Source organism: Haliotis asinina, chromosome 3 (genome assembly GCF_037392515.1).
Source record: "Haliotis asinina isolate JCU_RB_2024 chromosome 3, JCU_Hal_asi_v2, whole genome shotgun sequence".
Taxonomy (NCBI): domain Eukaryota; kingdom Metazoa; phylum Mollusca; class Gastropoda; order Lepetellida; family Haliotidae; genus Haliotis; species Haliotis asinina.
Window position 1 is genome coordinate 77,893,440 of NC_090282.1, and position 14,817 is coordinate 77,908,256.

Consider the following 14,817-nt stretch of genomic DNA (forward strand, 5'->3'; position numbering starts at 1 on the left):
TTGGTGACTTCATGAAGTAATTTTTATCACATGTTAAAGTTATGCAATTGCCAAACACCTTTGAAATGTTTTCGTAATTGCAAACTGCAAATCTGTGAAGATACGAAGATAATTCTCAGATACCTCCATTATGGGCATGTGTCTGCCTACACTTTTTTCAACAACATCTGAATCTCAAAGATGGCAGTATGGTCAGTCATTTCAAATAAAAAAGACAAAGTATTTTCACGCTTCTGACTTGAACAGACGATAACATTGAGGAACCAGACATTGAAGTCTATTGCCTTAAGAGCAGTGGTAGGACAGCTAACTTAACAACCTATTTGCAGAAACATCATTCCGTGAAACTGTCAGTGTAAAATAAAATGGAAGTGTTTCATACAACAGTCATCGGGAAGTCTGCAAATACCAAATACGAACTCTTCTTGAGCACACAGGGTCTATATTGATGTGGGTGTCATGGTGATTTACACTCCGATCAACTGGGAGTCAGTTTCTTTATTTGCTGAGTTTGAAAATATCTTGTTCATAAGATAATTCCATTATTTATTCTAGATTAAGTATTACTATTGAAGAATATTTTGTGATGGTGTCCTCAGTTAATCAGTGAGAGACTAAGGAACAGTTTTGTCCACTGAAGTTTAACTCAGAAAACTTCAATTGTTTTTTTGAATTCAGAGAGTTATTTGGAATCAAAGACTACTTATTTGAAAAACATATTGCATCAGCTATGACTTGTATGAAAATATTTTGGGAATATTTTACAAAATCATAAAGTCAAATACACAGGGATTCAATCCCAAAACCAAAGGTAGTACCTATTAGTCAACAGTTTCCATTCAGGATAAGGCCATATTTTAGAGTCTTTTGCAATTTTGTCAATTAAATGTTTTTACAGTGTTTACACAGGCTGAAACTGTTTTTCACTGACACGATTGGTCTGACCTGTGTGTGTATATTTCAACAAGTTATGACTTGTTTTTGTGAAAACAGATCTGATGACTGTTTCAGTGACCTTTGAACTGTTGGTCATAAATACTGACTGACATGAACTAAACCAGTTCTGGCAGGTTTTAACCAGTCCTAATTGATGAACAGAAAGCATCACAGAGAACCTAATAAACATCAATCTTACCATCTTAAGTTTAACAACCTAACCAGATCCTCATCAACTTTGATATCATTGTCATTTTTTACCTAGCTGCTTAAGTTTAAATTCTCATGCACCACTGAGAATAAGTGAGAATGTTTTTTTCATCACTTTTATCAATATTCCAGCAATATCATGGTTGGGGTCAAAAGAAACAGGCTTCACAAATTATACCCATGTGGGGCAATCAAACCCAGGCCTTCGCCCTTACAAGCAAAGGCTTTAACAAGTAGGCTACACCACCTTCCTGCATTATTGAAAAAGGGAGGCTATTGGCCGGTGACAATGATAAAAAACATTTACGTAGGACAAGGCATACTGAGATCTGTACTGTCCTTTGACCTGGCATGAAATAATAAAATGTTCCGTTAATATGGTTACAAGTCTTGTGATCACACGTAATTCTACAGTTGTTTGTTGACCTTTCCTGACCCAAACTTAATATTGATGAAAGTTTACACAGTAACCATGGACACATGACAGACTGTAGCTTGTTTGGCTAGTCCCAAGAATTATGACACCTGTCTACATAAAGAGTTACCTTCCCATGCTTGTCATGAGTTCGGCGGTGATGGCAAAACAATGTTTTTGTTCTTATTATGCTGACAGCAAATACCACGTATACACACATTTTGACTAATGTATATAACTGTTGAACCAAATGGAACCGGGTTAAACATCAAGTCATAATATGGAATTCCTAACCTTTTGTGGGTTTGTGTTGCTATGGACCCATCACATTTACAAAGAGATTTCTTTACCAAATTCTGTGTTCAAATCTGAATGAGAAAGAAACCAATATTGGTATTGTTCTATGTTCTGCTAATCTGTTACACACAGACTTTGCATTTGTGAGCTTTCTTTAACTTGACTGAGCAGTATATATCATGAACCAGAAAGATCGATACATCATCAAGACTACCATGACTCTGCTGTCACAAATGTGCAATGTAACATTCTTGTCAGTTGTATGGCTGGCTGATCCCCAATGATTTGAATGGAATCACACATTCCATACATAAGAAAGCTCTTGTGTTCATATGATTTAATCCTTTTCCTATGAAATCACACAATATGAAAGTTGAGTACAAGGTATCATCCATATACGATACACTGAAACCTATCCTGGATAAAGGATCAAAGTTAGCAAAAGTCCATAAGACCAAGACAATAAAATTCAGAAAGGATGTTTCCATGTGGAAAATCTTAACAATCATATCAATGGCAGTTATTATTGCTACAGACTAAGGAAAACGTAACCTTATTTCTCAGCCAGCCTTATTTCTGCAGGCCCTGTTCTGAGTAGACTTGCTAGTTTAAATGATATTTTCTAGGAGAATATGAATAAAAAACACATCGTCTCTTTAACAGATGGGACTAGATTCTTGGAGCACTCTTAGCACTATGTTAGTCATAAGTGCCATATATTAGCATTGACACATGACGTATGACTATCTTAGCGTCAGAAGGCTTTGAAAATCTAGGCCCTGGTGTCGCTGTACTGTAAGCTCATCTAGACTTGCTTTTGTAAGGAAGAGAATTATTATACATCTGTGGGCTTCACATTTAGTACAGTCTTGGAGCAAGACTAAATTCTGAGCACCAATATGATTTGATTATTTATACATTGTACATATCCATGAATTTACAGGGGACAGAAAAGGGCATCCAGTAACAAAACATGCAAAATCATATAAGAAATGACTGCATACAAAGGAAGATGACACTAACATTCCACATTTTAAATTCTTGCTACCAAACCTGAAGGTTCTAAGCCCTGTTTCATAGAGGTATTGTGCAGCGCTACAAATGTCATGCCTCCTTTACTGTAACATAGACTAACAACAGTCGTAACACTATGTTAACTTTGTGAAAGGAGGCCGTGTAATTACATGAAGATATACTTGTACATACCAATACAGTTCACCATTTCAACAATTTATGGAACCCTCACTTGTCAAGTGAGTGCGGGGAAGTTTTGTGCCACATTCAGCAATATACCAGACATATGGTGGAGGTCTGTAGATAATAGAGTCTGGACCAGACAATCCAGAGATCAACAGCATGAGCATTGATCTGCACAAATGGGAACCGATGACATGTGTCAACAGAGTCAGTGAACTGACCATTCTATCCTGTTAGTCGCCTCTTGCGACAAGCATGGGTTAGTGAAGACCAATTTAACCCAGACCTCAACAGGTCCCTGTAAGCAAGAAGTGTAAAAGGGTCCCTAAATTTTAAACTTTTTAAGTCAGATGAAACTACTGATATACATTTTTAAACACATTTGAGTCTATACTCACCATAGTGTTCTCTCTTGTTGTCTCCTTCTCTCAGATATTCACACTGATAGTCCAACAACAGCTCATACCAGTCCTCCTGCTCATTTTCATCATCCGCCATCACAGAAAAACAATCATCTTTGGTGTACAGGGCAATGGCATATTTATGCTTACTGTCATACTTCTTGTTGATGTTCAGAAGTGTGTGCAGTTGTATGGAGCGCTTTGGAAGTTGTCCATTTAGGAACTTTTTCTGAGAATCATAATATTCCAGCCTAGCAGGACCACTGCTACTAGTCGACCGCAGCACAAAATATTTCTTTTTGTTGGTCTGGAAGAAGAAAATACATTCCCTTTAAGATGATGTATGCATTTTAATATGGTCAGCAAAGACAAGATAATCAATAAAGCAGAAACAATATGCAAAGACAGGATAATCAAAAAGACATGTTACTAAAAGTCGTGATAACTAGTGTTTTAAACGTATCTCTGATTTTGTCTAGTAACATAGGTTCCTTTCAGAATCAGGTAGACCTCTGCTGTAACTTTGCACGGATCATGTCTAAACCCAGGTTTCGAAACCTCATATCAGGTTAAATTTCAACCATTTCATAACCTAGGTTTGACATCACCATTATATATGATAAATACAAATTGCTGTTCGTAAACTATCACATCATTGAAAACTTCCAGTATATAGCGGCGATAAATGGTTTTGAACATACAACCTTCCCTCTCTAGCTTAGCGGTTTTTATCCACGAGGCTACACAGGATCGTCGTAAAGGAAGAAATTATTTATCAGTATGAACCATGTGTTCCTCACAAGAAAGGACTTGGGTAGCTTGTGCATTGCGCATGCAAGGCACAGTGTTGGCTGCCAGTCGCATCCAAGTGTCATTTGCTGTTCCATCATTTGCGGGCTGTTCTATCAATATTGTTCTGCTCACTACATGTACACAAAACATTTGCACAAATTGAAAATAATACATACCAGTGTTTCTTCTTTCATGACGGTTCATAAGTTCTATATAACACTCCTTGGTTTTGGTAGCCAATGAAAACCCTTGGAGTCAGGAAACAGGCCTACATTTGCATATGCTACCAAAACCTTGGAGGCGTGTTTTATTCTTTACACAAACCCATCAGTCAGTGGTGATCAAGTTCTAGTCTAAAAGGGGTGTGTAAGAATCATGCTGCTTCAAAATGCAGGAGGAACTGGATTTTTGAAAAGGAAAATGCTTCCTTCAGTTTCTGTGAAACGTTATGCAGGCATGTGTTCTAAGCTAAATATTCTGGCAACCCAGTGTTTTGACTGGTAGTGGGCAGCTTGACCTAGTCCCTTCAGTCTGGACCTCTTCAAATTCATCCAAGTACAATGTCCAGACAGTGACATATTACACAGTACCAAAGCCATTACAACATTTTGGTAACTTGTTTAGTTAAAATCAGATCAGTCTTCAGAAATCTTGAACGTTTACCCAATCTCGGTGTCTACTGTCTAGACACTGATTAAATCAAATAATCGGAACAGCACTAACCAGACTGCCTTGTTTTGAAGTCACTTTGAATTGTAGGTTAAATCTTCCTCCATATTACTATGCTTGATGTACACATGTAAAAAGCTACACTCGACAGATTGGGCTATTTTACACAACCATACCGGCATTTTGATATTTCTGCCAAAAGAGCAGTCAGATGTTGCTTTAAGTGTTTGGGGGTTTTTTTTAATAAAAAAAGCATGATGAAATAAGAAATACATGAGCATGCATGTCTACAAAAATTATTCAGCCCCATATGCCTTGTTTGTGAAGATTTTGATTGAGCAGATTGTCCACCTGGCATCCATATTGAATTTCTAATTTCAAACCTTTAAATTTACCACTTGTTATTCAGGATTTAGGTCTGATTCAAAACAATTCATTATGGGAAATTGTAACTGTGCCAACAAAAGTGCCTTCCTGCAGAAACACTATGAATACAGGCCTAATAGATGTTTACTTTTTCAAACATCACTAGTCAATGGACAAATGTTACTGCAGAAAGCAGTCATGGTGAAAGACCAGTCCCCTGACAAGCAGAAGCATTTAATTAACAGAGATGATCAAATCTAAATCTCACATTAAATGGCAAAGTGGACAAAATGTCCTATCGAAATTCCCTAGTCAACAACATGTCAACCAACCAACTGACACTGATAATTTGACCTGAGACTGATAATTGACCCTAAACTCATTTCCATGTTTAACATGCTCAAGAAAGGCATCAAAACAGTTAGGCTCTTCATTCTGATTGGAAGCATTAAATGAAGGCACAGATTCATACAGAATGATGATCACCCTAAAATTTCTCTGACACGCTTATTGTGCCCTAGTGCATGAAAAGCTAGTTTTAACTACTTTTCTAGTATTCACCTTAGACAGTGGAACAATTACTAGTCACTAATCTACTGACTGAATCTAAGAAATATCCTGTCTTGTACAGGTCAGCTATTCAGTAAAACCATTTAAAAGTTGCTTTAACACAAAACAATTTTAACATAAATATATCCTCATTCGCAAATACAGTATCTTCCATAGATTACTAGTCACATGGATTCCTGAAGGTTATGGGTTCATATGCATATATTGTAAGTCATGTGACTGGGTTAATGGTGTTTTGAAAGCAGACTGGTTTGGCTTCCCGTCCTCCACTCCCATATTACAGTATTGTTGTCAGATTTTAGGTCTTTACTTCTCTTGCTTTATAACTCAAGTCAGTCAGTATCAATTTGATGCAGTATTTGGAGTTAAATGACCTTCTGTTTTTATGTTTATTATATTCTTAGCTTACTACTTGCAGTTTGTAGTTCATGGCACTAATCTGTTCCCAGACTCGCCCCTTGTGTTGTCCTTAAATTGATAGTAAAAGCAACTGAAACTCAGCCAGTGTTCATTCTAGCAGAAAAAAAGTTGTTACACAGTCTACAAAACCATATTCCTGGGGTCCAACTTTAAGCATATAGGTTATCACAAAACAGAGAAAAAATAATATATCATGTATTGTTTGAAAAGAATGTATCAGTATAGCAATAATAATATGCAGTCCTATCTCAATAAATACTGGCAATTCAAAACATCAATTCCAGAGAATAACCAGTCTGTGCCCAAACCATTTCATGTTGCAAAATCCAAACTGCAGACCATTTTCCACTAGATGTAGGCTTTGGACCAGTGGCCTAAATCAGGCTATTACCAGTCTTATCAACCAAGACAATTGCATTAATCTCAGAAAGTGATCATGAGAATCATATGACTCGATCAATAAAGTGACGACATCAGGTGTTTGTAATAAGAGTAAGCATGTCCTGTTCCACCAAGAGCTTCCGTAGAACACACACAAATTACATTAGAAAAGGTACTTCTTGCCTCGCACAGCACTCTGTGATATGCTGCTTATAGCATGGGTCTGTAAACAATTGACTCCAGGCGATCCGATCCGGTAACAGCTTGTCTTGGCCAGACAATCTTGTGACACCATGTTTACTGATTTGTTGAGACGAAAACAAATTTGATACTCATCACAAAAACATCACACCATGAGTCATCACCATGGATCTTCCATTCTGTTTCTGTTATTCTATAATGCATACACATTCACATTCACAACCAGTGCCTATATTGTAAATGTTTTTCGCAGCACTAAACTTACGCTGAACTGAAATTACACAAATACCATGATATGTATCATAGTATGTAAACCCATCTCAGCAAACTTGATCACTACTTTTTCTGCTTCTACCAAAGTATGGTGACAAATATCGAAAAGTAGCACACAATATTTCTGTATGATGCACAGGGCCAAATTTAGTTGTCACAATCTATAGTACTTCAGAACTTAAGATGTAAAAGATACCTAATTAAACTTACATGTTTTAATACTGCTTTGCCACAATTACTTGTACAGAGTTAATAATGATTATCTCCTTGATAACATATATTCCATCCTCAAAAAGCCCATATATCCAATGAACAATCTATCCTCGACATAAGTAAAGCAGCATTTCATCATGTTCATGAATATATTCACTTGGAAAAGGTTGAGACTGGGTAATGATTACTACAACATGCCAGCAGATGATGTATAATCTGTGATATTCATAACACAGTAAGAAATCAATTCTTTGACATGTTTTGTCCTTGCTGACTGTACTAATGTATCATGACAATAACCAGTGACCATATTACTGTCAAATCAAATAAATAGGATTTAATTTGACCTTTGAAGAACCAGGTTTAAATTGGTCTTCAGCAACCAAAGCTTGTCGAAAGGGGAGACTAACGGGATCTGGTTGTGCGGCTCAATGAGTTGGCTGACACATTGTATCCTAACTGATTAGATTGATGTTCATGCTCTTGTTCACTGGATTGTCTGGTCCATTATTTACAGGCTGTCGCCATACAGCTGTAATATTGTAGCGCTAAACAACAAACAAATACATGGGAATGTTGACTATTAGCTGCCTGTCTTGAATAAATTCCATTTAGTACATATCATTTTAATACATGTATATTCAAGAAAAGACATCCCATGTAAAAACATCATGAATATTTGATTCCAGTGATTGAGAAGTATGAATTGAATTTAAAAAATGATACTTCAATTCACCAAACATGAATTTGAATCATAAGAAAGCCAGTTGAGATAGAAAATATGCATAGCTGTTAAAGAAATATTTTTTTAAGAACAAACATATGATATCAATGTAACTTATGAATTTTTTTCATTTTCATGACTTCTGACTGTTACCAAGGATTCTGATTATGAGCAAGTAGTTTTTAATGTCTTATTTTCTAAGGCACACACAATACTCTGGCAAAACACTCAATTCCCATGTAATACATAATAATGACTTGGAACATTGAACAATTATGATGACTGCAAAGATTTTTACTGGTCCAGCACTAGAGGTGTTCCGATTAATTGAAATAGTCCAATCTCAGTGAACAATCGACCAAGCAAATGTTCACATTTTCTCATAATCAATCAAATGATTTTCAAACTATTGGTTTAGTCTTTGAAACACTTGCCAAAAGAACATATCTTCAATACTGTCAGGGCCTGAAAGTGTGTTTAGTTCTTAGAAAACTCACTTCAATAACTAAAAAGTCATGACTGAATATTTCTTCAAGATTCTTCAAGAATTACAGCTTCAAAAGTTTTGTAAATGCATGGTGTCACACAACATCCGCATACACCAACAACAATCATATGTATGCAAATATTACATATATAACATTGCTTGACACAATCAAAATGCTATAAATTTCATATTTATCATGCCAATCAACACTGTACAAATTACTACAATGTTGCTGAGAATCCTGTCACTTCATTCCTGATCTTTGTGCAATCGACATGTGCATCATGCACTTGAAGGTTGTTTAAATTACATATGTATCATGTTCGTGCGTCTGTGAATGTGATGTACATGTGTATGTACTCCATGTTTGTGTAATGTATGTGTGTATCTGCTCGCTATTTGTGTAACATACATGTGTATGTGCTTGATGTTTGTATAAAGTACATGTGCATGTGCTCCATGTTAGTGTAACATACATATGTGCTTGATGTTTGTGTAATGTACGTGTGTATGTGCTTGATGTTCGTGTAACGTACATGTGTATGTGCTTGATGTTTGTGCAATGTACGTGTGTATGTGATCGATGTTTGTGTAACGTACATGTGTATATGCTCGATGTTTGTGTAGTGTACATGTGTATGTGCTAGATGTTTGTGTAACGTATGTGTGTATGTGATCGATGTTTGTGCAATGTACGTGTGTATGTGCTAGATGTTTGTGTAATATGCTGGTTATGTTTTTATGCTGGTTTTATCAATATTACAGCAATATCAATGCCTGGGACACAAGAAATGGACTTCGGACATTGTACCCATTTGAGGAATTACATCCAAAGCTTCGAAATGACAAGCAAATGCTTATACCCAGTGTTAGCTCAGAGAGGGTTTTTGAGTGTTTTGACTCATCAAATTCAGTGAGGACCCCCTCTATTTTACATCTGCCCATCTATTTAACATTAGAGAGGGTCCAGAAACATTATTTTCATCAATCTGGACCCACTCAAAATTTCACCCCAAATCTAACACTGTTATACCACTGGGCTACCCCACAAGATGCACATGTATGTACTTGATATCTGTGTAATATACATGATGCATAATAAATTGAGGCAATGAAAACGGATGTGAATTTCAATAGACTAAATTTCCACAGTTTGATTTTGAAAAACATGGTTGATAATGATTCATAAGCACATGCTCATGAAAGAAAATCATTTGGATTTGTGGATTTCTACCTTTACCCCAAATTTCTTGATTCTACAGTTGCTCTGTCCTGTGTGTACATGGGATTACCCGGGTAGGTTGTGAGAGGTGGGCACCTGTACTTATTACTAGTCTGCCTGAGTCCCGAAACTGCATTAATTTCCATTCTGTGTAGCCCTTTCTGCAATGTTTAAGCTGTAAATAAAGCAAGTCTAGATTTCCTCAGCTTCTGATTCTAAACATACTTTTAACCCATCAATTGTCACTTATTCCACAACATATATTTGCTGACAGAATATCAGGTCATTTAACCAAACATCCTGATGTGTATCACGTACTATGTCCACCTGCATATAACAATTGAAAGTGTCACGTACTGTCAACACTGTCATTACAACATCATTGTGGTACTAGTTCTAATAACTGCACATAGTTCAATTTTAAGATTCTGTTAAAAGCATACAAATATATATGCCAAAAATAGTTAGGGACATATGTAAATTTTGTAATAATGAATATTGATGTGTTTTTTCATTGACATACTGTTAAAATATCTGTCATAAAAATACCATGATCCTTAACTTACTTTGTCCAGTATATTTTTTTGATTATCTGAAATGATACACAGGAATTTCCTTCATTTAGTGAGATACTGAAGCAAATGCCACTTGTCTTGCAAAAAGTAATTGCTATTGCATATATATACTTTAACAGGGCTCCAGATAAAAGCTGTATCAGACTATGTATGGATAAAAAATATGCATGATACGACAGGAAAAAAATCAGAAAACATAGCAGATACACAACAATGGTGTACGACCTGAGAATCACTTACGGATGTATTTATCTGTAAATATACTGCTTTATTGTCTACTGACCTGTTTACACAACAGTAGCAATGTTGTGGTGCATGTATGATATGAAACACGAGATAACTTACACGACACGACTCTAACTTTTCCCAGTACTCTCATATTGAAAAAATACAGAGTACATACTCCTCATGTTGAAAAATTATCGGGAGCCTTGCCTTAACAGAGCGATAAACATCTCTGAAGCTTTTAGGCTGGCAATAGTCATCATGATAATAACAATAAAAGATAATACATCTGTCATTTCCTGGGTTAGGATGATAGATAGAGGTAGTGTAATCTGACATAACATGGGTTGATATGACCACAGGCAAACTGTAGCGCAAATGGGTTGCGCAGAATAAAGGAAATGGCCAGTCTTCTTACATGCAAGCGAAGCGAGCAAAGGTTGGCAACATACTGATAAAACATCACAGTCCTGCACAACATGAGCACAGTCTGATAAAACATCACAGTCTTATACAACATGAGCACAGTCTGATAAAACATCACAATCCTGCACAACATGAGCACCTTCTGATAAAACATCACAGTCCTGCACAACATGAGCAGTCTGATAAAACATCACAGTCCTGCACAACATGAGCACAGTCTGTTAAAACATCACAGTCTCGCAGAACACGAGCACAGTCTGATAAAACATCACAGTCTTGCACAACATGAGCACCGTCTGATAAAACATCACAGTCCTGCACAACATGAGCACAGTCTGTTAAAACATCACAGTCTCGCAGAACACGAGCAGTCTGATAAAACATCATGGTCTGAATCAACAATAATATCAGCAAGGCCTACCATCAACATGTTCAAACAGGGAGAACACAAGAAAAACAAAACTACTGTCTAGGATAGTGTCTGTCAGCTTTTAGTAAGTTTTACTATTGCCGATATATTGGAATTTATACCATACGACACAAAACATACCTGCTTGTGTATCTGTTCACTTTGAAATCCTTTGTAAAAGGATACATCTACCTGTTAAGCCATAACCTGCCTAGATCACCCCCCATAAACATCAGATTATTCAGGAAGTCTGATTGCCTTAAAACCATTAGCAGATTAGCCTAATTAACCATTCTTGAAAGTTAAAGCCCTCTAGTAAATGGCAACACCCTTTTGTGCCTGTAAAGCCATATGCCAAATTTCGTGATAAATGGAACCAGCATTAATTGTTGCAATATGTATTGAAATGCAAGGTGGTGTATAATGATGCCTCACTACAGTTACCTAACTTGACATCAATGTGAAATTGTCACCTCAAGAACCATCGCAATACCTCAATGGTTTCATCCATCATTACCTCCTTACACTGGTCACTGTGATTAATGCATGTCACAGTGACCTTTCAGTTATGATTCTAAGCAAACTGATCATGATACCTGGCCATATGCAGGTAAACAACATTTCTAGGAAGGCTTATTTTCAAACAGCCATGCTGACCAGTGAATACTTGTAATACGCTACTCAGTTGTAGAATTTAAAACTTTCTCAATATACATAAGTCGGCTTGAAGACAGTTCATGATATACACTGATAAAATTAGTTTAATCATATATTCAAAGCCATTAGGAAACCAAATAAATGCAGGAACGTAACAAATTTCAAGGAAAATATATGACAGTAACCTAACTTGGGAAGTAGCAATGCACAGTATCACACAGTATGACATCTGATAACTGACACTTCACATTAAATGTTATGGAACAGTATTTTGTACCCTTGCAATAAAAAAAACACCTGAAGATCCAGGTTAAGCTCTAGCAACCCATGCTTGTCCAAAGAAGCAAGTAGTGGCACAAGAGTGTGGAGAATATCTGTCATTTTACCCCATTTGTGAAGAGCAATGCTAAAGATGTCAATCATTGCCTTGTTTGGTCCAGACTAATAATAGTAACATTTTCAGCCAGGATAAATGCTGAGTGCAACATTCAGCAACAAATACTTTTATGATACAATCCATATTCCAACATATTCCTTTACCACTCTTGTAATGATTAACTGTTACATGAACAGGTGCACTTTATGCTGAAACCTTCAGAGAACTCAGCTCTTAAAATCATTTTGAAGATATTTCAGTGTTTTCAGATAGATCTGTCTGGCATGTCATATGTGTGCAAGTGGAAAAAACCACTACACAATCGGATTCTGATTTTTCTGTCACAGACATAGGTTTTCAAATCAAAAGCCATGATATTTACTGTTCCTGCCAGCAATGAAAAAGGCAACAATTTACTCATTAGATTATTGTCAGCGGTTTGTCAACCATTATGCTGGTATGGTTCATTTCTTTCATCAAATGTCTGGTCTTCCTCCAGACTTATAAATTTATAATTTATATAAAACAGCCAACAATCAGTGACCTGTCCAGTGAGGTGACCAGTTAATTCCAGACAGAACTATATTGCCACCAGACAAGCATGTTACAGCATAACATGGCACGCCATATTTACTAATTTAGCCCATGGCAAATTTGACAAATTGAACACCTCAACTTCTAAAATGCCACTCAAACAATACATGGCAAATTTCTAAGGCCACAAACTGTCTCCAAAACATGACTGTATCATAGCATGTGTTGGTAGCAATGCATTATGTATAATGCAAGGTAATAATCACAGTACTAGAGAAATAGTCAAAAGATACACTTTTAATATTTTCTAATCAATAGTTATATCTTATTCTGTGACAACAATACAGGACTCACATTATGCACTGTCATAAGCTCTGAGATCAAATCAAGTCAAACATAAGCATACAGGAAGATGTTTGGTCGACACTCAAATATACAGAAGACAAATCTCATGGCTCACTGACTGTGTATACAAAAACTCCTCTCATATTATATATCTACAATACTCAGCATGTTTAATACAATTGTTAAGAATTGCATGAATGTTTATCTAACAAGGGTAGCAGTTGTACATGACAAGGATACAAAATCCTAATTGTCACATAATTAGATCTAGCACTGCAGTTCTCTTCAAAGTTGTAAAGGATATTCAAATCTGCATTTGTACAAAACCAGCACCTTGAAAACATGTGCTAGGAACAGTTAAACCAACAAGGAGTCATGAGAAGTGTTGGAATTTGTTGTGGAGCGATTAGTATTTGTTCCATGTGTGGTCATTTAACCTAGGCGAAAGCAAGGACTGGCACTTAATAATACACATCGCATGCAAACATACATCAAACATCAATACAGGTACCCGGTCATCTGCAGATTAGAGACATACGAACCTTAAGTTTCTTGAGGTATCCCATTCTTCTAATATCAGATCCCGGTCTTTCAAAAGCTTGAGGAATGATCCGACCCTTGTCAAACCGTTCCGAGGCCATGTTTCGAGCTATTTCGACTTAACTTTCGAGAATGTTGACTTTGAATTCGATCAGTCGTTGTCAAACTTGGTTCTTATGACAAATTGTGCCATTTCGTACCCCAAATCACGCCCTGTTTCAAATGCCCATCTCACAGGTGGGTCAATGCCCGATCACATATTAGGCCAGTTAGTGCAGTCATTTGCTAGCCCATCCTCATCAGCTCAATCCACATCGAGATTGCAGAATCCATTTTCAGCCCTGCAACGTCGTTGTCACCTCACAATATGGATCTAGCAAAGAATTCAAATTGTAACGCATGTATCTGATTGCGGATATTACACTGGCTTTGACTGCAAAACACCCGAGCTTTCTCTGTCACAACTCAAGGACGACTCAGCTAATGGCCGCCATCATGGTCACGTGGGCTACATTTTGCTTGTAAACAACTTTTGAGCATGCGTGAATTGAAGGTCACGGGGTCAACTGGTACATTTCATTCACAGTGCAGGTCTTGATTATTCCACCGTCTACATTCCGTAAGCTGTCACATAAGGCGACATTTCCTTATAGCACATAGTCTTTCCTTCTTGTTTTATGAGCTAGATATCATAATGTTTACAAGCAAATCGAGTGACATGCTGATTTTGTGAAATATCAGTATCCAAAAGATATCGACATATCTATGCACGGGACACCTTTTTATCACCTGAACCAGGGATAATCTACAACAGTCACTATTCCTGAACAAACAACCAAGATTGTACCTGTAAAGGTGAATGAGTTGAAATAAACGGTATTTGAAAGTCAGGTTATATTTCAGGTGCGTAGCTAGCTATTGATGATTTCAGCAGAGACCATATAATATTCTATATT

General features: G+C 36.7%; 1 protein-coding gene across 1 annotated transcript in view; it reads right to left on the reverse strand.

Annotated features, from left to right (window-relative positions):
- The window catches only part of LOC137278507 (serine-rich adhesin for platelets-like), a 50,753-nt gene extending 36,380 nt beyond the window's left edge, over positions 1 to 14,373 (reverse strand). Inside the window, exons 1-2 of the mRNA XM_067810872.1 lie at positions 13,864 to 14,373; positions 3,454 to 3,763 (exon numbers count right to left, since the gene is read on the reverse strand). Of these exons, the coding sequence (XP_067666973.1) occupies positions 3,454 to 3,763; positions 13,864 to 13,962 (409 nt within the window). The 5' untranslated portion in view covers positions 13,963 to 14,373. The remainder of the gene's footprint in view (positions 1 to 3,453; positions 3,764 to 13,863) is intronic.
- Between the last annotated feature and the right edge of the window lie 444 nt (positions 14,374 to 14,817).